Source organism: Triturus cristatus, chromosome 7, assembly GCF_964204655.1.
Source record: "Triturus cristatus chromosome 7, aTriCri1.1, whole genome shotgun sequence".
Classification (NCBI taxonomy): Eukaryota; Metazoa; Chordata; class Amphibia; order Caudata; family Salamandridae; genus Triturus; species Triturus cristatus.
The window spans coordinates 444,725,729-444,749,663 of NC_140590.1; the positions used below are offsets into that span (position 1 = coordinate 444,725,729).

At 44.4% G+C, this 23,935-nt stretch overlaps 1 protein-coding gene across 1 annotated transcript in view; it reads left to right on the plus strand.

Annotated features, from left to right (window-relative positions):
- Positions 1–23,935, plus strand: part of DNAH9 (dynein axonemal heavy chain 9) — a 1,479,259-nt gene that overhangs the window by 21,790 nt on the left and 1,433,534 nt on the right. Inside the window, exon 2 of the mRNA XM_085616775.1 lies at positions 21,553–21,749. Coding sequence (XP_085472901.1) covers positions 21,553–21,749 — 197 coding nt within the window. The remainder of the gene's footprint in view (positions 1–21,552; positions 21,750–23,935) is intronic.

The window sequence follows — 23,935 nt, forward strand, 5'->3', positions numbered from 1 at the left end:
GGGATTTACATAAACACATTCGGGCGACCCCTATCCCACACGTTCTAATAACAGTACGAGTGTAACGGGGTCTTAAAATATACTCCAGAGACAACAAACGCATACTCGGCGTCTACACTCCCATTTCAATAAGTTGTCCCTTCGACTTCCTGAATCTACCTGCATTTCTTTTGGGGTTTATGTGACAGTGTTTCTTTGTGCATAAGAGGCCCAATATATACGTTTACGCAGTCTGTGCATGTAGGTTCGAATATCTGTGTCTATGTGCGGAATTTAGAATAACCACCTCTCTTCTGATGCACTTAACTCTCTAATCTTTGGAAACTTTGTTAATTAAATGTTTCCTGCAATCCGAGAACGAATGACATGATAGCGCTGACCACTCCCAGTGCTGGCACAATCACTGTTTTAAAGCTAATTAATCGTTTTACAAAATGATGTTTTAATGTTTGGTTTTAAGACTGGTGTTTTATCTATTTCGGTTTTATGATGTATTATCTGCACTTGTATCAATTCTAATTAATTGACACAAATAAACGTATGGCTGTCTATGCATGCTACTGTATTTCTGTTTTTGTTATATTTCTATGATTGCATGCTGCAATATTTCTGTGTGTGCCGGTGGAGCCCTTTGTGTGTGAGTATGCCACTGTAACAGTACATCTGCCAATCAGTAAGAGTGTGGTCCTCCTGCGTCAGTGTTATTTCGGAATATTTCTATACAAACATATGCTAGGATAGTCTATTTTGATTTGCAGTATGTTAGTAAATGTTATTGGCATGTATAAGTCACAGAGTGTGTACGTATGGTTGTGTTAAAACATATCTGCAGATCAGGGCTTTAAGTGGCATGAAAAAACTGGGGGGGGTCTCTCAAAGGGGCGTGGCCAATGTAATTAAAGGCGTGGCTTAAAACATGCAAGCTAAAAATCTGTGCTTAGCATAGTGTGCCGCCCGACTGGTATTTTACCGTTTCTGTCTTTGCATCCAGATATATGATACAACAAGTAAAATCATACATACAACAAGTCAGGACTATTGGCTTTGTCAATGGTTGTTTGTTGCATAAGATAAGTAAGTAGCAACTATGGCTTGCATATAATATTGAACAAGCATTGGCATAGCCAATAGGTCTCGCTTTTGGGACCTTATAAGTATTTAGTTATGCAGCACAATATCCTTAGTGCAACAACATCAACTGTTGCATGGCTAAACACTTATAAGGTCCCAAAGGCGAGACCTATTGGCTATGCCAATGCTTGTTTCTTATGCAGATGACACCCAAATTATTTTTTCCTTGTCATCTGCACAGGATTATGGACCTTCCAATCTTAACCTGGTCTTGAGTCAAGGGGCTACTTAGATGAGTGCTAACTTTCTCAAGCTTAATGGAGATAAGATGGACAGGTGGCACCCGGTGTAACACTGTTCGGTGCCACCCCCCAATGACCACTTCCATCATGGATCCCCTCAAAACCACCTTTTAACAGTGCCTCTCAACTACTCTCTCTCAGATGCATTTAATTCGTTTTATAGCACTGCTTGTACCAGTGTATTGTGTCAGAGCTCTTTTATCACAAAGAGACAATCAATCATATGTGCGTAAATCAGTATGTAGGAAATGTTGCATAAGGCAGAGGACAACAAGTTGTAGAAGTTACATGCCATCCATACTGACAAGTAGTATAATTTTAAGAGTGCTTGGTCTGGAAAAGCACAAACTCAGAATTTACCAAGTAACACCATGGTTGCGGGTCCTCCTTAATAATAAGAATTACTTTCTACCCAAATGAACCCTTTTTGCAACATTAGGACACTGAAAAACTGGAGAAAAAAACATAACACTCTTATCTATACTATACCATGCAGTTTGCATGCAGTTCTTTGACAGTTAATAGCTCCCTGTTCCCAATTAGGATTTTAATGTATAAACTGCAAGTGACAAAAGGATCACTCTGACAATAGCAGTAACCCACTGACCTATTTATGTTATATGCACTTTGTGATCTGCATGGTACACATTCTTTGTAGCAGGCATGTTAACCCTCTGCATTACCGGTGAGTCAAAACTTCCACTAGAAAAAACTCCAATCTCTCTCCAGGGAGAATATTAATTACCGGAGTTATCTTGGCATTTTTATTGTTGCCCGAAAGTAGCTGGTGGCCAGGAACATGCCAGCAGGTGCTTTTAAACCCTAATATAGCTAGAAACATGGTGCCCCCAACAGGAGTCGGTGCAATAGCACTGGCTGCACCGCCCTAGAGCCGGCCCTGAAGATGGAGGTCATGGTCTTGGGTAAGCACACTCAACTCTGGGGCCCCGAACACTGGCTGGACTCTTTAGGACCTCTCCCCATTCTGTCTCCCAAGGTTAAGGACCTAGGTTTTGTTCTTGACAAAAACTATAGATGAAATCTCAGATGTCTAAGGTCACCTCCACTTGTTTCGCTGTGCTGAAATGGGAGAGGAAGATCATCTGGATGATTCCTCAATCTCTCTAAAGGATTATGATTCAGGCCCTGATCATATCTAGATTAGATTAGGACAACATTCTATATTTGGAAATAGACCAGGCATCTGCAGAGGGTCCAGAACTCGGCTGCCAGACTGCAGTTTTGGCTTTCTAAGCAAGCTTCAGACTTACATCTCTTCCTTGAGCTGCATCGGCTCACAGTCTCTAAACGGATTCCATTTAAGGCTCTCTGCTACATGTTTAAGGCCAAAGCTAGAATCGGTCCACGTACATTCAGGACCTAGAGATACCTTACATCCCTTCTTGTTCTTTGAGATCTTCCAACCTGGCCTTTTGCATTGTACCTAGGTTCCATCTGACCCGGGTGGGAGGATGTTTTTTCACAGTGTTGGGGTCAAGACTGTGGAAGTTTCTTCCCAAATCTCTCAGGGACTGCACTTCTCTGCTTGCGTTCCACAAAGGCTTGAAGACATGGCTATACTAAGCTGACAATCTGTTTTTTTGTCATGCTTGGCGCCAGGAATCCCTATTTCGGTATCTGTGCGGTTTACAAGACTATAAGATAAATAAATAAATAAAATATGCACCATTTTTCTAACTAGCGCTTTTTCCCTGTTTGCCCAACTCCTTTCTCAGTATCGGTCCCTCAAACCCGGTGTGGTATTTAAGTTGTCACAGGGTGGGTAGAGCACAGTTTCTCCCTCTGCCTCCAAATGCTCTTTAGAAATAACTCATGCAATTGTGTTTTCTCAAATTTCAGTTAGAGCGGACAACTGGGGGCGTATCAGGGAAAGTCTTCTCACTGGCCACATTCATAGCTGTCTGTGGGGGTCTGGTGTATTTTGTCCAGTAATGCTCCATTTGGAGGGGGCATCGCTCCTTGCCAGAGCAGGCAGCTTCCATCTTCTGGGGTTTGTGCACCTTGTTAAACTGAGCCAACTATGAGGAGTGGAATAGTCCTGCTAGTTCTGCTGTGTGGTCATTGTCTGGGACCTGCAGCTTTCTCTCTTGATGCTGATGTTGAGATGTTTCCTTCATTATGAAACAGGATCCTTGCAGTGATAGTGATCTTAGACTTTGCTTAAGGTTTGCTGTCTCGAGATCTATAATAATCAGGGTTTCCGTTTTTTGGTCTTGCGTGTAGTTGGACTCGGTGCTCATTTGCAGCTGCGTCTTCATGCAGTCACTTTGCAGTTGACTTCAAGCACTTCAAAGCATATTTTAGAGCTGACAATCAACATCTGTCCAGTACTGAACTACAACTGACTTTGTTTTCCAGTGCGTACTATGAACACCTCCCCAAAGACAGAGCAGCATTTCCCCAAGCTTTCTTGAATGGGGGCTAATTGTGTCTGCATATTTGTCCAGTTGTCACAGTTCAGCCCCATAAGCTATTCTCCTTCCAACTTCTGCTTGAAACACTTTCGTGATTTGCTGAGAGAATCTGTTTCCATCTGAGTGTTTAAACGGTTGAATGGGATTGAGCGATGCTTCCTATTTCTTGATTTCCCAGTGGAAGGCCTGGCAATAGTCAAAATTCCTGAAAAATATATCCCTGGTAGTAAAATATGAATGGCCGACATTTATTTTTTTACATAGTATGCGAGATGCTAGGTAGGACAAAGCATAGTATTGTGTGGTAGCCAGTATGTTGCTTGCTGCAAAGATTGTGAAATAGCGGCCAAACACACAGAAAAAGCGCATGCTGAAAAGTGTTTAAAAAGATTGACTTTAAGCTAGGTTGGCGCTACTATCTAGGTAGAAGTACTCACAATCTGTTGCTAAATACTAGGGACAAAGAAATGTTGAAGCATAGCAAAGGGATATGAAGCTGTAAATTGCTCCCCACAGAGCAATGAAAAACATAAGTGATCTCTGTGGTTGACAGGCGACTTACAGAAACTGAACAGACACAAATGAGTTGCACCTTCACTACTCCTCCAATGACAGAATACTTTATAAAGTCAAGCTTCTGCAACAACGATAGCTATTCAATTAACACATAACCAATGCTACTCTAATTGCCTTCAGAATGCATATGTTAATAGATAGACATACATCTTTAAGATAATAAATTACCTTGCCAATATTTCAAATACTACTACTCCTCCGTCTGTTTGTACTCAATTGTTTTGTAATACATTTTCACATTTCTTTGAAGAGAATAAATCCTACATTCGCGAAACAATATCAGCTAATTCTCCACTGCCTTCTGGAGATGACATTAGGGACAGCGAGGAGCGACCTGATAGAATTGTCTTGCCACACATTAAAACTGGAGTGACCTCAGCACATTCACTTAAAAAGTTAATTGTCCTACACTTGACCTTTCCATTAAACAGTTCAAACGAGTACATCCGTGTTGGACATGGCCCTTTTTAAAGAGAATTTAACCCAAAACATTTCACTTTTTACTCATAGTCTTTGCCAACTCTCTCTGCATGACCTTAAGAATCTGGGCATCTTCCCACTGTACTGCAGAGGGAAGGTGTGTGTGCTTGTCTCGCCGCATTAGGCAGGGGGTGTGTACACGATTGGTTTTGGTACCGTACCTCCATGCGCCCTGTAAACAGGTACACCACATGCCTGGGGTGGGTACGGCACTTGCTAGTAGTGGGTCTTAGCACTGAGTGCGCCACCCACCAGATAGCCTGTCAACCATCTATCGGGGTGGCCATTGCAGGCCTATGGGGTACCATTGCGCCCCTGCCTAGGTTGGCATCACTTATGCTTCAGCCAACCCTGAGTGGGTCATCCATACAATGAGGGCACCCCCTCCAGGGATGCCCTGATGGGCGTGGGGAGTGGTGGTAGGCTGAAGGCCGGGCGGGTACATATGGATGTTTCCTGCTCAGGAAGTGCGGAACCCCCCATGTGAGGCTTCCCATGCCTTGGAGTTCGGCTCTTCCCAGGGGATACTCCTGGTGTGTCGCTGATTCTCTTGTGTGGCCTCCAGGCTTGGAGCACGTCCTCACTTTCCAGCAGTGTGGAAACGCATGCTCCTTCCTACACAGGCTCGGAAAAGGCGCTGACACGGGGTTCTGAAATATGGGTCGGTCTGTTAACGCAGACCTAGGAGTCACACTTGCACCTCTGGGGTGTTAACGGTGTGCCCAGCCTGCCATTACAGGACTGGGTAGCACCTATGGTATTTTTGATAGGTGTCCGGCCTACCATCGTGGGCCTGTGAGTGCATACCTGCATCCTCGGTGTATCCATGGTGCTAGTGGCAAGGTGCATGGCCCACTGTCTCAGGCCAAGGTGTGCGCAATTGCACCTATGAGGGGGTCAACCCGTGTCTGGCTGGCCTGAGTAGGGTGTTGTGCGCGGACTGGTACCTAAGTTGCTAGGGCCAGGGTAAGCCCATGTGTTCAGTTTGTCATTGCAGACCAGTGTTTGCTCACTGACATCTATCACGATTAAACCTATGAGCAGCCTGCCATTGCAGGCCACTGTATGTGCGCACTGACACTCATATTAGTAAATCTGTGTCCAGTCTGCCATTGCAGACTTGGGTTGGTGCACTTGCACCCGTAGTGCTGTGGACTATGTGTCCAACATGCCATTGCAGGTCTGTTTGCTCACTTGCAGACGTGCACTCAAGTTGTGAGGAATACCTGTGTGTGTGTTTTAACTACCTATGAGGCTTGCTCTTCCCATAGGTTAACATGGTGAAGTGGTTGATATTACTTCAGACTGCAATAGTGGATTGCAGTGGAGAAGCCTCATGATGTTTCCTGTCAATGAATTTGTCATGCCAAGCCCTTTCCAGTGGTAAAGGGTTTTTGGCATAAGTTGCTTAGAGTATGGACATTTTAATGCTCTAGTTTCTTGTGCCATGGTGCCTGGTGGACACCAGCGGTCTGGGGAGCACATCTGTGCATTCCCAGCAACAGACATAAACCATGGGCATACCACTAGAACAACAGACCTCTGCCATTTGAGGACAGAATGGAATAGATTGGAGAGAGAGATTTTGACACTTGGCCCCTGGGGGCCGGATCATGGCCCCACTAAAGATTAAAATATACATTTCACTGCCCCATAGCAGACATGCTTACAATTTAGGGGAGACATCTGTGGTTCAAAAGGGAAACCCCTTAAACCACCCCTAACTTCAAAGACACATGACAGTATAACTGGTGCCATCCTTCAGTAAAGGATGAGATACGCTTATGGGGACGTGGGACCAGAGAACCGGACTGCATGGTGTGCACATGGAAAATTACTGCCATGGAAGGTGACCGCGTGCCTTTTCCGAATAGTATTTGGTCTATCCCGAAGACCTGTTGACGTGTGGCACCCTGAAGTGTTTTATCTAAGGCCCCGTCGGTGGGCCTCTTGTTCTTCCGGGGTTCTCAAGGACATCAAAGATCTCTGGCGAGGGACCTACACCATCTATCTGTGACATCTGGAGATCGGTGCCCTCTCAAGTGCCCACATCGGCTACTGAATCCCAACGGGTAGCGCAGTGTTTTGTCGATCGTACTGCATCTCTCTCGTGCGTCATGCAGACTGCATGCTCATTGCGTGCGGTGTCCGATTCAAAGGGTGCGACCCTCTGAGGTGGGGGTATACCCGCAGTAGTGCCTCTTTCTACCTTGTGGTTCTACTGAACTTACAACTGCGTGTGTGTGTGACTGGACTGGTGCAACCTGTATCATCATGCACAGAACACTGTCCCTTATTTCCAGGGAGGTACGGAATTTGCAACACTTCATGTTAAAGGCCTGAGGTGTCTGGTGCAACCCATACCAACGCACACCAGATTCTGTGCCAGAATTGCTTGGGCACGACTCTGATCAATGTGTACCAGTCGGAGTGCCTCCTCCTGTCAAGAGGCTCCCCTATGTTACTTCCCTTTCATCGGTTGTTCCCCTTTGACCCTCATCACGGTGGACCAACTGCCCTCTCCACACCTGGCCCCTCCTGAAGACATCTTGACACAAGGTAGTAGCGAGGGAGATTGACTGGATTAAAGGAATGCTTCCGAAGCAGGTCAATAGACTACGTGACTCCATTGTGTTTTGAGACCTGTGGGTGAACTTCCCAAGTGGCTGCTAAACTCCCTTTGTTTATGTCTACCTCCTAATTAAAACTTATCCCCAGCTGATTCCTGAGGTTCCAGATTAAATGTGACTCTGGCCACATGCCACCTAGTATCTGGGAAGAGGGGCTGATAATCTTCCTTCTGGGGGTAGAGGACTATCGGGGTGAACTAAAAGGTGGAGGGAAGCTGGGGCCCCGGAGTCTCCAGGGTGATTTTCATGGACCTGCTGGATACCAGTAGCACAGTATGAGGGTGCTGAGTGCATATGTGTGCAAGAATGTTCTGTATGGACTGGGTTGATACCTGTCACACTGTGTAGCGGTGCGGAGTGAGTGTGTAGGCGGGAGTAATAGTCAATACATTCGACATTGGGTTTAACTGCGTGGCTCTGGCCAACGATGCTGCTAAAAAGAGTTCTATTTTCATGTATGTACATATCTTTGATATCATGGTGACCTGGGGTGTGCCATATAACTGTGAGAGATTGTATTGTCAGGATTGCTAGGGTGGACCTGGAGTGGACAGCATGTTGCACCAAATAAAGGTGCTCTGTGTGTGGGGGGGTTTGAGATTAGGTTTCGTCAACAGTGTGCATACTATTAATATCATAACAATGCAAGTGGGTGTATTGCCTTGCCCACTTGCGTAATCTAAACTTACGCACACCACTTACTTACACAGAAACTCCAACACTCCTCTGGAGGTAAAATGAGCTTTATTAGTATCGTGAACAAGGGCAATAAGTCACTGAAGCTAGTAAGTTCTTAGGCACCAAGTGAAACAATTAATACACCACACTATATATTTACAAATATGAGATCTGGAATATAGATATATAAACAATTAATGTACAAAGCACCTCACCAGATGCGTCTGCACCGGAGTCTTCAACATCCCTGGCCAAGCACCGAAAACACCAAGTCGGGAACCCTGTAGAGACTGGGGCACAGGAAGTAATCTCTCCGGGCACCAAAGTTGTCCCACGAGTGCGTCTACTCCAAGACTGAGTTCCTGAGCTCCACCCCACAGACACCGCTTTTTATAGTTAAATCAACACATTCGAGAACCCTCTAGCAGGCGTTCTCGCCCATCTATCCATCATAGGTGCTGGCCGCATCTCTGCGTCAGATCCACCCATACAGACCTGGCCAGATTCTGTCTGGGTGCGCCGAGGCAAAAGACATTCCTTTCCCTATCTCCGGCCTTGGAGAGCCTTGCACAGCACATCCTCCCTCTGTCCTAGAGATAAGCATAGAATGCACAAAAACAAGCTCAGGGTACAAAATAACCTCACGAGAATGTCTCGCACCAGCTTGTGCTGGTTTACGTGAAAAACATGTTTATGTTACTGCTGAAGTGTAACTACAGGTCAAAGCAGCACAAAATGAAAATGCAGTGCAACAAAATGGAGGATCAGAGCATCACATGGAATCGAGGTCAACATGCAGTTAAGCGACGTGTAAAATGGCAAATGCAGTACATTCCACCCCTTGACCCTCGATTCAGCCATCATACCCCATTGGCCTAAATACCATGGATCTGGGACGAAGAAGGGAGAGAAAATTAGGAATGAATTGAATACAACAACATAGTGAGATAAAAATGCAAATAATCACTATAATAATACCCAAGATATAACGAAGCTGTCCGAAATTAGGTAGCCACCTAAACAACCAATCCCACCATCCTTTCACTAAATCTTTTAAAGCATTAATATGCGCATGGATAGATGTAGAATGATCAGATACATTCAAACAACAGAGTCCATCAAAGTCCTCGCAACCATGGTTGTGTTTTAACAATAAATAGTCCACAGCTGCCATATTCTGCAAAACAGCTTTTTTCGTTCCTTGAACATCTAATAACAAATCAGCTAAAGCGGCAGAAGTATGATTGAGATTCTTCACAATTAAACAGGCAAGCTTAGCAATATTTCTTGCATTATAAACGGACAGTCCTGGCACTCCTACAATGGAAATAGCCAAACTAGTATACTCTGCTCTAGAAAGCAAGTCAATATTGGAGTCACAATCCTCAGGTAATTGAATAGCGGCTCTAGAAGAGCGAATGTGTCTGACAGAATGCATGGGAAACAGCACAAGACTTAATTGTGATAAGGCACAAGGTCCTCCAGTTATATTAGCTGGTATGTAAGTGTATGAAATGTTGCCGCACGAGAACAGCCATCCCTTAGATAATTTCACATGGTTAACATGGCTAGCGGTTAATACTGTATGATTACAGACCATATAATTGGTAACATTACTGCAAGAACTGTCATGTCGTGAGTGACATAATGTTTGTTGATCAGTGGTCAATTGTGTGCTTTTCTCTAGTTTCAATTGGCCACACTTGCCAATTTTGGCAGGGTCACAAGTTAGTTGATAGCAAACGTCTCCAGTAGTGATATTGTAGGTAACAATACTTGTCATGTTCCTCCAGAGGTTATCTGTAACCTCCGGCCATAAACGACAGTGCTCATAAAGACTCAGATGTGTTTGGACATCAGTTTCCTCCACTACCCCATCAAAGTTAGTTTGGTTGAAGATGTGCAGAAGCACATGTGCAGGGGTAAGTACGGCAACAAGACAAGTGGATATCATATCAGCTGTACTCTGAAGATTTCTCATACAGAAGTGGGAAGTGTTCAGCACATTCCCGGCCAAGTAGGTCCAGAAGTTATCCGGTTGCTGCAACAATGCTGTCATCCGACTCGGGCGGTTGATCCCCTTCGGCATCCCCGGGCCCTCCCGGACCCCTCCGGACACGCCCAAACACAGACCACACAGTGCAGGCATCGCAGCGGCAAGCCATACTGTGATCTAGAAACAGAAAACAAACTGGTATAATCACTCTCATAAATAACATTTTTCAGCAGGTACATTTTTCCACTTTTTCTGTCCGGGTCATGATGACAAGGATATTATCCCTTCCCTTAGCGATTAGTTCTGCAGGTTCAGGAGGTTTGTTTGGGGACTCTACCCATACTTTCGCCCCTGGGTTCTTGTCAGTAGATCCGAACCCGCCTTTTCCTTGCACAGTTAGATGGGCTGGGGCCGTCCCCTTCATGACATTTCCTCCATAAACCGGCATGATGACCATTTGGGCAACTCGGTCACCGGGTTGCACAATCAGATCATTGTCTCCACTGTTCAATAGAATAACTTTGATCTCCCCCTGGTAATCGGCATCGACCACCCCTCCCAAAACCTGGATGCCTTTAAGGGCAAGCCCAGATCGAGGAGCGATCAGTCCGAAATGCTCTGGGGGAATTTGAACTCCAATTCCTGTCTCAATCAAGGTAATGTCTTGTGGTTACAGTCGATAGAGTTTCAGGGCATGTAAATCAAGACCAGCAGCCTCTGGTGTGGCACGATATGGAGCTAAAGCTCTGGGAGCTGTCTCCCAGTACAGAATCGTGTTTGTGGCCACATGGGGCTTGATCTGCAGAGCTGGGGTCAACATGCGCATCAAAGGAGTTTCTGCATTAGCAAGGGGTCGGTTGTTCAAAATTTGCAATGCATCAGCCAAGTGATCCCTCCACCCCTTCAATGACCCATCAGACAACTTTTTCAACTGCTCTTTCAACAAACCATTCATTCTCTCAATCAAACCCGCTGCCTGTGGGTAGTAGGGTATGTGATAGATCCACTCAATGTTATGCTGCACACAAAAATCTTGCACCATCTTTCCTTTAAAGTGTGACCCATTGTCACTTTGGACCTGCAAAGGAATTCCGTAATACAAAATCAACTAATTCAAAGTTTTCAGAGTGTTAGACTGGGTTGATCTCTTGCATGGAAAGGCGATGAGATAGCCAGAATAGGTATCCACCACCGTGCATGCATACTGACATCCTCGACTCATTGGCATTGGCCCGATGAAATCAATTTGCCATATTTGCCCTGGCAACTTCCCTCTACCTAGGTGGCCTCTCACTACCTGTGGAACTGGTCTGTGTTGGGTATGCTGACAAACGGGACAGTGAATGATCGCAGTTTTAATCAAATCTAGGGGAATATACATCCCTCTACTTTCTGCCCCCTGCTAGTGGCTCGCTCGCCCACATGTCGGTTTTTCTGATGCGCCCATTTAGCCATGCCCACCAAGTCAGAATCCTGCGTCGCCACCTCAGCTTCACACATTTTCGCTTTTTGGTCTGCAAAGGAATTGCACCAATGCTCTAGTGAGTCAGTCAGGCAATGAGCATCAACATGATAAACTGTGACTGTACTCTGGTACAACAATTCCCAAATCTCCTGCCGCAACTCCTTTCCCCAAACCTCCCTATTGTGAATCATCCAGTTGTGAGCATGCCATGTGGGAAGCCAAGTGGCTAACCCATTGGCCATAGACCATGAATCAGTATAAATGTGACCTGTACCAGGGAGCTCTTGCTTTAAAGCCTGGTAAACCGCGTACAATTCTGCGAAATGACTACTTCTTCCCTCTCCAGTAATCGACAGCAACTTTTTGGTCACAGGATTGTATGACACCGCCTTCCAATGTCTCTTGGTCCCCACATATCTGGCTGAGCCATCTGTAAACCACACATGCTTTTTGTCCTCCGCGGACAACTCTGAGAATGGCCCGCCCCATTTCACTGGGGACTCTCGTACTTTGGGTACATCTTGCAACATTTCTGTATCTGCTACTGGAGTCTGCGCCACTTGCTCATGCAGCACTGCGGTACCTTTAGGACCCACTCGTGCTCTGTCTTGTATGTACCACTTCCACTTTATGACGCTAGCCTCCTGTGCATGCCCAATCCTGTGTGTCTTGGGTGAGCTCATCACCCATTGCATGATAGGAATTTCAGGTCTCAAAAACACATTGTGTCCCAAGGTCAATTGCTCGGTATCCACCAGAGCCCAATAACATGCCAACAACTGCTTTTCGAAAGGAGTGTACCGCTCTCCAGCATCAAGTAATTTCTTTGTCCAAAACCCTAGGGGCGCTTTCTGTCTCCCCTGTTTTTGCCATAGGCTCCAGGTCGCACACTGATCCTGGACTGTACATTCAAATCAATGCTTCCCTCTCGTATGGGCCATAGATCCAGGGCACGCTATATAGCCTCCTTCGCTGACTCAAATGCCTGTTGCTGGGCCTCCCCCCACTCAAACTCATGCTTCTTCCGTGTAACCTTGTACAGAGGGGCCAAAATCTGACTCAAATGGGGAATGTGCTGTCTCCAAAAACCAAATAATCCAATGAAACGCTGCGCCTCCTTCCTGTTTCGCGGCACTGCAAACTCCTTGATCTTTTGCCTTACTTGTGGCAGCACCTCTCTATGCCCCTGATGCCACTGAATACCTAAAAACTTCACACTCTGGGAGGTTCCCTGCACCTTCTCTGGGTTAATCACCCACCCTTTGCTTTGCAAGTGCTCTACCATTCTGTCTAGTTGAGCCTACACCTGTTCTTGGGTCTCTCCTTGAATCAACACATCATCAATGTAATGACAATGTTGTACCCCAGGAATAACTGACACCTCATCCAAATGCTCTGCCACCAACCGGTGACAGATTGTAGGGCTATGTAAATAACCCTGTGGCAAAGATGTAAATGTGAATTACCTACCATTCCATGAGAAGGAGAATTGTTCCTGGGACTCGGCGGCAATTGGAATCGCGAAAAAAGCATTAGCAATATCAAGTGCTGCATACCATGTCCCATTGTGTTTCTGAATTTTCTCAATCAAAGTGATGGTGTCGGGGACAGCGGCCGTCAACGGGGGCATATGTTTATTCAGCTCGCGGTAATCAACAGTCATGCGCCAGCTTCCATCCGGTTTGCGCACGGGCCGCACAGGGTTATTCCACGCCATGGTAACCGGTCTCACCACCCCCGCCTCCACCAAGTCCCGTATGGTTGCGGTAATCTCATCATGTCCCCTGGGATCCTGTACTGCTTCATGTGAACCACTTTTGTTGCTTGGGGCACCTTCACTGGGGGAATCTTCAAGCTCCCCACCCTCACAGCAGCCACCGAGAGGTACTGCTTTGAGCCAAACTAATAGCAGCCGTCATCTAAATATAGGGTCATACCTTTCAGAATGTCAATACCAATGATGTACTCGGGAATGGGCACAATCAAGACAGTGTATGCTCTCTTGGGAAGTCTGCCTATTTTCATCTGAATTACCGTTTGCACTGCTGGTGTCTCCTGTCCACCCAAACCCGTGATAGTAAAATACTGTCCTTTAAATGTTCGTGGATTGCCATGTATCAACGTGGCCTCCGCTCCGGTGTCTACTAAAGCTCACACCTCCTGAACGTTTCTATTTGTCCAATAGATCTCAACCCTCACATGCGGTCTATTATCTGTGCGAGCCCATGCGTGCACCGGAGCTTGGCCCATTTCCTAATCTAATTTTCGCCTGCGCAGCTCTGCATCTGCCCAGCGCAGGTCCCGGCGCAGATCTGAATACAATGTCGGGTAACCCTCAGGGAACAACTCCTCCTCTTCCCGGTCCCCATCTGAATCTGTGCAATCTCGGTCCCAACCTTTCTCTTTTGTCACTCTTACATGAGATTCCCTCTCTCTCTCCTGACCTACTTTATCATGCTTCTCCTCAAGCTCTGTTTCCCTGCGACTTACTTTCTTGTTATCTTTTCTATTCACATGCCTACTCCCCTCCTTCCTATCCAGTCCTCGCTTACGGTACATTTCCCACATGCTTTTGGTCTCAATACCATCAATCTCACTCCTTGACACCCCATCCTTTAACAGCGCCAAAAACATATCACGTCGGGTCACTCGGTTATTGTCAGTGCGGGACTCTGAACGCGAAGTCCTGTCTGTCTTGGTCCATTCCCCAAGCACTCCCAGCTCACGGACCGCCTCGACTATTTCTCCTATGGTATTACCAGTTTGATTAATTAACAGAGTCATTATCACCGCTTTGTATGCAGGGGGTGCCAAACGAATTATTTTGTTCCGCATGGACCCAGTCATTACCTGACCCATCAAATTATGCGTCTCACTTATAAGGATAGCCAGCTTCATCCCCTCTTCCTTAATTCTCTGCGAGGCATCTCTTAGGGTAAACCATGGTTTTTCATTCCCAGGCCAATCTGAATCTGTGGGGTGCTTATGACCACACCCCTGTGCGGCTAGCTGCAACAGGGTAGTTTGGTCATCACCGCGGAAAGTCCGGAAGTGTCCCTGCACAGTGGGACCAGTACTGAGAGTACAAAATTTGACAGCATCCCCTCCGTCTAACATGACCCCAGAAGCACCTTGATCATAAAGGCGCACCATCCAAGTTAATAGTGCCTCGCCAGGTTTCTGTCTAAATCTCTTTAAAATATCACTGATCTCCTGTTGAGTAAAATCCTCCAAACTATTTAACATGACTCCATCTGGGTTATGTGGACTGGTTTGAAGTTTCCGTCTTAGAATGGGCTGCGCTTCCACTCTCTTACTATTCTTTACCTCCTCCTCCTGTCTTTCTCTCTGTAAAGGCTGCTCTCCTTCTGAGGAGAACTCTGATGATTCCCAGATGTTAGAGTCCCAGGTAGATGGATCAAAATCTAAGCCTGCTTTGGCAATCGCTAAATGGACTTTTCGCTTACTCACTCTACCCCTCCTTTTCCTGTATCTGTATTCAGCGACACGGACTACAGCCCGTTCTGCTATAGTCTGATATGTTTCTAATTTGTCTGGTAATAACCTATTCTGACAGGAAAGCATCGTAGACATATTCTTAGCTTCAACGAGTTGTTTTTCTAAGCTCAACTGTTCCCGCTGCAGAGATAAGTATTTGTCAAAAACTTGACGGTAGGCATGCAACAGAGCCCAACCTCGACGGCTCACTGTCCATAATTCTTTACCTTTCTCCACAGGAACCTTCCGTAAACAATTTAAAACATCTTCTGGCGTTGCTTCGCCCAAACAGTCAAACCAGCTCTCACTTAATCCTGTGCTTTTAGAGTACTGACACGCCGGCGCGGAGTACGGCCTCGCCTCCCATCCAGGAATTTGCATGGGGGCAAAAGGAATTTCACTTGGTGCCAAAGAACCAAAACCACCTTTCGTCTTTTTAAGCATGTTCCTACCCGCGTTATTTACGTATCCTGCCGACTACGCCAAAATGTATTGCCTTGCCCACTTGCGTAATCTAAACTTACGCACACCACTTACTTACACAGAAACTCCAACACTCCTCTGGAGGTAAAATGAGCTTTATTAATATCGTAGACAAGGGCAATAAGTCACTGAAGCTAGTAAGTTCTTAGGCACCAAGTGAAACAATGAATGCACGACACTATATATATACAAATATGAGATCTTGAATATAGATATATAAACAGTTAATGTACAAAGCACCTCACCAGATGCGTCTGCACCGGAGTCTTCAACATCCCTGGCCAAGCACCGAAAACACCAAGTCGGGAACCCTGTAGAGACTGGGGCACAGGAAGTCATCTCTCCGGGCACCAAAGTTGTCCCGCGAGTGCGTCCACTCCAAGACTGAGTTCCTGAGCTCCACCCCACAGACACCGCTTTTATAGTTAAATCAACACGTTCGAGAACCCTCTAGCAGGCGTTCTCGCCCATCTATCCATCATAGGTGCTGGCCGCATCTCTGCGTCAGATCCACCCATACAGACCTGGCCAGATTCTGTCTGGGTGCGCTGAGGCAAAAGACATTCCTTACCCTATCTCCGGCCTTGGAGAGCCTTGCACAGCGCATCCTCCCTCTGTCCTAGAGATAAGCATAGAATGCACAAAAACAAGCTCAGGGTACAAAATAACCTCACAAGATATGTCTCGCACCAGCTTGTGCTGGTTTACATGAAAAACATGTTTATGTTACTGCTGAAGTGTAACTACAGGTCAAAGCAGCACAAAATGAAAATGCAGTGCAACAAAATGGAGGATCAGAGCATCACATGGAATCGAGGTCAACATGCAGTTTAGCACGTGTAAAATGGCAAATGCAGTACAGTGGGCTTAGTACTGCTAGTAATATTTCCAAATGTGTTTAATGCCCAAAAGTATATGATGTTCATTTTATAATGATTGAATATGTGTGTTGAATACAAATGTTATTTACATACATCATGTGTGATGTCTCGTTTGTGACGCTCATTGTATTTATCGCGAGTGACTGCTACCCAAGGGTGAGCACAGGTTATACAGCCAGTGTAATCACTCACCCTTGATGGGAGCTGCAGGTTCGGCCTGGCTGGGGGCATCCCTTTAGCCAACCAGAAAGTGCCGGTTCCAACAATCTGTTTCTCAAACCGACCCTATTCCAGTTAAAATATTTCACATGGATATTCACAGATGTATAGAGACTCTTTACAGAATTAATGATCTTTCAGTAAGTTCTTCTATTATTCCCTCCGAGCCAAAACAAGGCATTATAAAACCTCTATTGAACAAAACCCAACTTAGATCCGGGGAACTGTCACTCCATCACATTACTCCCTGCTGTAGCATAGGTTTTAGAAAGTCTTGTGCCAGATCACAAAAAGAGATGCTGAACAATGATATCTCTGATTTTGTTTCTTTAATCACGAGGGTCCCACAAGTGTCTACCCACAATAGTATATTTGATCCCTTGTCTATTTAATATTTACTTTTTACCCCTCACCAACTAATCAGAAGGTATGGTCGCAAAGGTTATACCTTCCAAGATGCCACTCAACTTATTTTCTATCTTTTTTGATTCCATCTCACATCAGGGTGCACTAAATGAGTGTCATGAAGCAGGCCACGAGGCACATAAACAAATAAGGACTGTGCCACTATGTGCTGCCCAGTATGAGTGGTGTCCTGCTGAGGATAAGCCAGCATTCATTTACTCTCTCCATGGACCATTGGTCAGAGAGTACCAAAACTCCAGTGGCACTAGCCCCCACCTTCCAACAATTTGTTGTACTAATTCTTGTTCATGTATAACATAAGGTTCTAAATAAAATAGTCATCAAATAATCCACTGTATAGACATTGCAAGACACAGCTTTAGACTATTCTTTATTTAATACCGTATTCAGGCATAATCTTAAAAACTCTATGCAGGATTGTATCTGGGAAGAGGGGCCAGGTGCAACCATCTCACCAATTTTCTCCACTGGGCAATATTGCCGCCTGCATTATGCTCTATTTGTTATTTTTTGAAACCAGATTTTATTGGATTTTTTAAATAATTGTTCCTTATACAGCAGCAAAGCAGTGCACGGTATTAATAACTGTACTCATACATGTCTGGTTTCCTTAATTCCCAAACCTACAACTATGGCAACTCCCTCCCCCCTCCCCACTCCCGCTCTATTTGGGTCTTTATTAATATGTGTAACCTCCCACCACTGACCTTTCCTGAACATTATTTTCCTACCACCTAAATAGGATGGTCTACCGTCTGACTGCAGACTCATGATGTCCGAGGTTGACCACCTGACATGTCTTGAGAACAAAGCAGTGGTCTATCGGTGGAATCAGGATTTGGAGCAAGGTAGTTGGTCCAGCCTGTGGGCCTGTGCTCAGCATTCCCCTGCATGTTATTTTATGTTATTAAATATATTTGTTAGGCACAGCTATGCAGATGTTGGTGCAATAAGTAGCAGCTCACAACAACCTGAAAAATAAAAACAATCAGTGCATTTAAAACTCAACAAAGCTAATACAAGATACAAGACTGCTATTGATTAAACACTCAGAATTGAATTGCCTTCCTAAATCTTTGTTGACTAGACTCAACCTGCAAGGGAATGAGGAGAGAATTCCACCATCTTGCCGCTGCACCTGAAGAGGATCTGTCACTCTAGGTGATGGATCCTGATTTGGGGGGGATCTTGCAGAGAGAACTGAAGATCTGAGCTTAAGGCCTGCTCTTGAATATGTCATTTGCATTTGATGGGAAAAGCATCAAAACATATTCTGGATTTGATTGCCAATCAAAGCTAGACCAATAGAGTAGAGCATTACGATAGACCGACCTTGATTGGATGTAGGCATTGATCGCTGCAATATGAAATTTTTTATTCGATCGAGCTTTAGAAAATTAATCAGCGTCCACTACTGAGTGAGAGGCACTTGGCCAAGGTGGCATGGGGAAGGTGCCAGGCTCTCTGGCTATACTGGTGATGATGGGGGCAGACAGGATCCAGGGGAAAAAGCTTTGTGCTGCCCCTAGCGGTGTGAGAAGTGTCACAATGAGGAACAAAAAGGTGGTGGGGGGAATGCTTGAACTAATCTCTACCACTGGTAACTAATCTGTGCCTTATCCCTGTCCAGCAGTCCCAAGCAGTTGATACTTTTCATTTCAAATTGGAATGAGAAGGGGATGCCACTTTAACTCCCAGTCCTTTTTGTGACTTATGAATTGCAAATGTAGTATTTTGAGTCAGAAAGATCTTTATTTGTAGCACATTGTGACACACACTTTTCAAGTTGTAAAGCCTGTGATTTGAAAATGCCCAGCTTTGTGACCACAAAAGAATTCTGACCATTTAGACAGTTGTTTTTCATCCAACATATGATGGCCCACAGGAAACGATACATCTGGGAATCTATTTTACAATGATCAATTATCCCTGCTTGTGGCCACGAGTAAACATTAAAAAGGAAGTCTGAAAAGCTAAAGCGTTGTAGGACTAGGCAGGTACTTTTGTTGAGCTGGGAAAGGCCTACCTTTTTAACTTTTGAATGTTCTTGCTGGAAGCATCATGGTGAAGCTAAGGTAGTTGTTAACATTGCCATTCACTACTGAAGTCCAAGGCAGTTTACAATTTAACGCAATCAGGACTTTTACCCAAGCAATGCTCGTTTCCACCAGGAGACACAGCCTGATTGATCAGTCAAGGCATGGTTGGTGTAGTGCTGTAGTTGGGAGCTAGACCGGAAACGCTGATCAGGTTGTTGTCTGAAATGTGACATTGAAGCTATTTGGCAAACACCTTCGGGATTTCTGCTACCAGAGGAATATTGTGGTAGCTGTAGAATGTTGTTGGGTTGTATGCATAGAGATTGGGCTTTTTAGTTAGAGAGGTGATTGTTGTGAAATTCTGAAGCCATGCGAATGGCTTTAAGCCAACCCATGACGTATGGCTCCATGCGAGACATCTAGAACAGCAGCAGGGTTGAGGTTTTTGACCATTTCTGGAATATGCCTATCTAATCCACTTACAACAAAGGGCCACCTGTAAAATATGGAGTGCACTATTGTCAATGATGCTTATAGATAGCAGCATATGAGGAGTCAGGTCTGTTGTTACCCACTGTAGAAGATAATGTCAACTGGGAAGCCACATAAGGGGAAGCTGTCTTTTTTTTGGTTCTGTTGTCCAGTAACATTCTGAAGAAAGAAGGCTTTTATTGCATGACCACTCTAAGTTTTTGTTTGATGCAAGGGGTAATACTGTGACGATTTGTCTGCTTCTGCACAACTTTGTATATACCTGATGCTTTATTTAGGGCTCATAGAATCAACTGGGAGAAAAAAACTTTTCTGTGCCTCAGAAATAGCTCTTCTAAGCCTCTCTGTTGCATCCAACAAACAAGAAATTGTGGGGCGAGTCAGACCTTTTCTGTTATCTCTTCTATGTAGGATGTCATCCTGACCTCTGGATAACCATTTGGATAACACATGCCACTTCTGCCAGTGTGATTCTTGCAGACCTGTAAAACCCATTATTGGAAGCCAAGTGCTGGGTCTCCTTCTCCAGCATCATATTCTACAGGGAAGAAGTTCTTCTTCCCTCTGTACTTTATAGTGCAGGCTGCTGGCTGGAAAGCAGGGAACAGATCATTATAGGTTATCTATCCGCTAGTACCCACCTTGCAACGTGGTTGAAGAGTGTTGAAACCAACAGCAGATGGCCTGCATAAAGAACTGACCAGAGCCTTCCCGAGTTTGCCAAATAGCTTCAATGTCATATTTCAGACAACACCCTGCTGAATCGTTTCCGGTCAAGCTCCAAACTACAGCACTATACGCATTATGCTTCGACTGCTCAATCAGGCTGTACCTCCTTGTTGAAACAAGCAATGATTTTTATGCAGTTGCAAACAGACGGATTTGCAGAATCGGCCCATTAGCGAACGCAAAAAAGCGTTTTGGTGTGTATAAATCTCAAATTGTGATTCAGGACATGTTGCAAAAACACAATTTGAAATTGCGAATACATACTGATTCGGTATTTGAAAGGGGCGTGTTTAAGGCATCCCTTCAAAATACCTTTTTGGAAGTGGATGTATTAATTTTTTGAGACTGAATTTCGATCAAAAAACACTAATATGTTACCAGCACCTTAAAGGAGGTCGTAAACCATTCACAAATGGGAACCTCTCGTCACTCTGCGAATGTTAAAAAATGAAACTTAAACGTTTCATTTCCTTTTTTGAAACATATCCCATTTTCTTTCAGGAAAAAAAACCTGCCATGTAAAAAAAAAAAGTTTTTTTTCAAAAGCAATCACAGACATGGTGGTCTGATAACCCTAGTAGGCCACCATGATGGCTGTAATTCCAAGTGAGTCATAAACTGCAATGTACCTCATTGATATTCATGAGGCAGGCCAGAATTGCTATTTCATAGTTGTAAGTTTTGTTTCATTAGGAAATTGCAATCCCTACCTTTTGTACATCTGGTCCTTAGTTATTTGAAGTGACATTCGGAGGCCGGGACAAAGTGCCCAAATGCTCAGAAAAAAGATGCAACCATAGCAGCCATGATTTATCGTTTTCTCACAGAGATTTTTGGCTGTAAGTTTCAGGACCACTGAAACTCTACTGCTACTCTGCACAAGTCATCCAGCATGGAAATGGACACAAACTCTATAGCTCTTCTTAGAAACACCATGTGTGAAACAGTTCACAGAGTATATCTTCCTCTTCAAAGGCCTAAAATGACTCAATTTGTTGGTTCCATACTGGGAAGTAGATAACATGATTCTTGTGATCTACCAAGAGTTTAACAAGGTTTTGAACTGCAAAGCAATGTCAAGAATGCTACAGATTCACAATTTATATTGGATAATATCATAGCCATGGTAAAATCTTGATTTTCTTTTTTCAGGTTGTAGTACCTGTCTTGTCGAACCAGAAGAACCATAACAGCTGGCCAAATGTCGTGTCCCAAGATGTTATGCGGCATGTCAACCATCTCAAAAGTAATGTTTTCGTTGTCATTGGTCAAGTCCGTGGAAAGACATTACTGCCTCTTCCTGCTGGTTCTGAGAAAATGGACTACGTAGAGTATGAAAATGAAAAGAAGTAAGTATTATGTATTTAGGATACTTTAATGTGTCCATGTGACAGATTCCTTTTGTTTTTCCATTAATCGAATTAGACCTGGACTGCTTCGCACCCACCTTCGTTCTCATCCCAAACTGTGCTCCATCACACTTCTCAGTACCTTGTTGGTGTGTTACATATTGGACATAAGGAAAGGATAAGAGAATAACTTTGGACAAGAGCACACTAATTGACTCTATATCTAGTTTATTAATCTAGACAGATTTTATAAAAATATTTGGACTTTCCTGCAACAGAAATGACCACGGACCTTAATGGAAGCAACAAAGCAAAAAATACAACAACACAAATATACATAAATTGAACATGTGCAGAACGTCACCAACAAAAACACAAAAAAGTTAACCCCTAAACCAACATATAATTTTTGTTAGTGTCCTCCTAATAATTTCAGGACGAACCACTGGAAGGAAGTCCACAGAGCGCGCTGCGACTCAACAAATTATTGTCGGACTTTCTCAGCACACTCAACAGTGAATATCCACACTGTACTTATTTTCAAGGACTCCTCCTTCAAAACCGGGTCTACGCAATTGCGTTTCGGCCATATATTTTCCTCGGCCTCCTCAAGACAGGGTTAATACAAAGAATGTACACACAAGTGGTAGGGTAGTCCGAAGGACGCTCCTACGTGTGGGTCATCCGGGTCCACAGGTACCCGAACGGGTGCCGACCCTTCCTTCAACAGGAAGTCCTCCCCGCTTTCACTGACTGGAAACGACTTGTTTAGTAAGCAGGACGATTACTACTTGGAAAGACGTCCGACTAAAAGTCCGGAACAAACAGCCACTCCACTCGGCAATCCTAACGGTGCTGGTCTGCGTGTCACACTTTTAGTCGGACGTCTTTCCAAGTAGTAATCGTCCTGCTTACTAAACAAGTCGTTTCCAGTCAGTGAAAGCGGGGAGGACTTCCTGTTGAAGGAAGGGTCGGCACCCGTTCGGGTACCTGTGGACCCGGATGACCCACACGTAGGAGCGTCCTTCGGACTACCCTACCACTTGTGTGTACATTCTTTGTATTAACCCTGTCTTGAGGAGGCCGAGGAAAATATATGGCCGAAACGCAATTGCGTAGACCCGGTTTTGAAGGAGGAGTCCTTGAAAATAAGTACAGTGTGGATATTCACTGTTGAGTGTGCTGAGAAAGTCCGACAATAATTTGTTGAGTCGCAGCGCGCTCTGTGGACTTCCTTCCAGTGGTTCGTCCTGAAATTATTAGGAGGACACTAACAAAAATTATATGTTGGTTTAGGGGTTAACTTTTTTGTGTTTTTGTTGGTGACGTTCTGCACATGTTCAATTTATGTATATTTGTGTTGTTGTATTTTTTGCTTTGTTGCTTCCATTAAGGTCCGTGGTCATTTCTGTTGCAGGAAAGTCCAAATATTTTGATAAAATCTGTCTAGATTAATAAACTAGATATAGAGTCAATTAGTGTGCTCTTGTCCAAAGTTATTCTCTTATCCTTTCCTTTTGTACCTTTTTGTTGCTTGCTCTTTATTGTTCCTTACCCAGGTACTAAAAGGGTCAATTGGGTATTACCCTGTTGGTTGCCAGAGGTTACATATTGGACATGGCATAACGTTTTAAATCAAAATTTTCTTGAGAGAAATAACCAGTTTCTAAACTATTAGCTTCCTGCCGATGCCAAATGTATGTGATTGGACGTTGTAGGACATGAAGTCCAAAAGGTAGTTTAATATATGTAGGTAGAGTTTCTCCTTCAAGTCATACGGTTTGTTCACCTTTTCAAGCACAAATTAGAAGAACTACTCCTACATTTCCATTTTGAAGGCTGAAGAGGTCCTATTTTTGGCAGCACGGAGGGTAGAAATGGCTCCTTTTGGAAATGTCAATTTTTTTCTCAGAACTTTAGATGACATTTTAGGGTGTTTGCTGCTTCAACACAACAAGAGAGAGGGCCCCTCAATCCAATGGGGCCATCATTCAACAGTTAAAAACAAGTTTCCCCTTGGGACAACAAAAAGTTCACATCTACATCTCCCTCACAGTCTCAACAGCGTCAATAAGTCAATCATCCACCCTACCCGTTTCCAATCAGACTAGTACAACAACAATATAAAAAGGATTACAGATTTTTAATGATATGTTCACAAACAGTGGGTACAATTTCATATGATT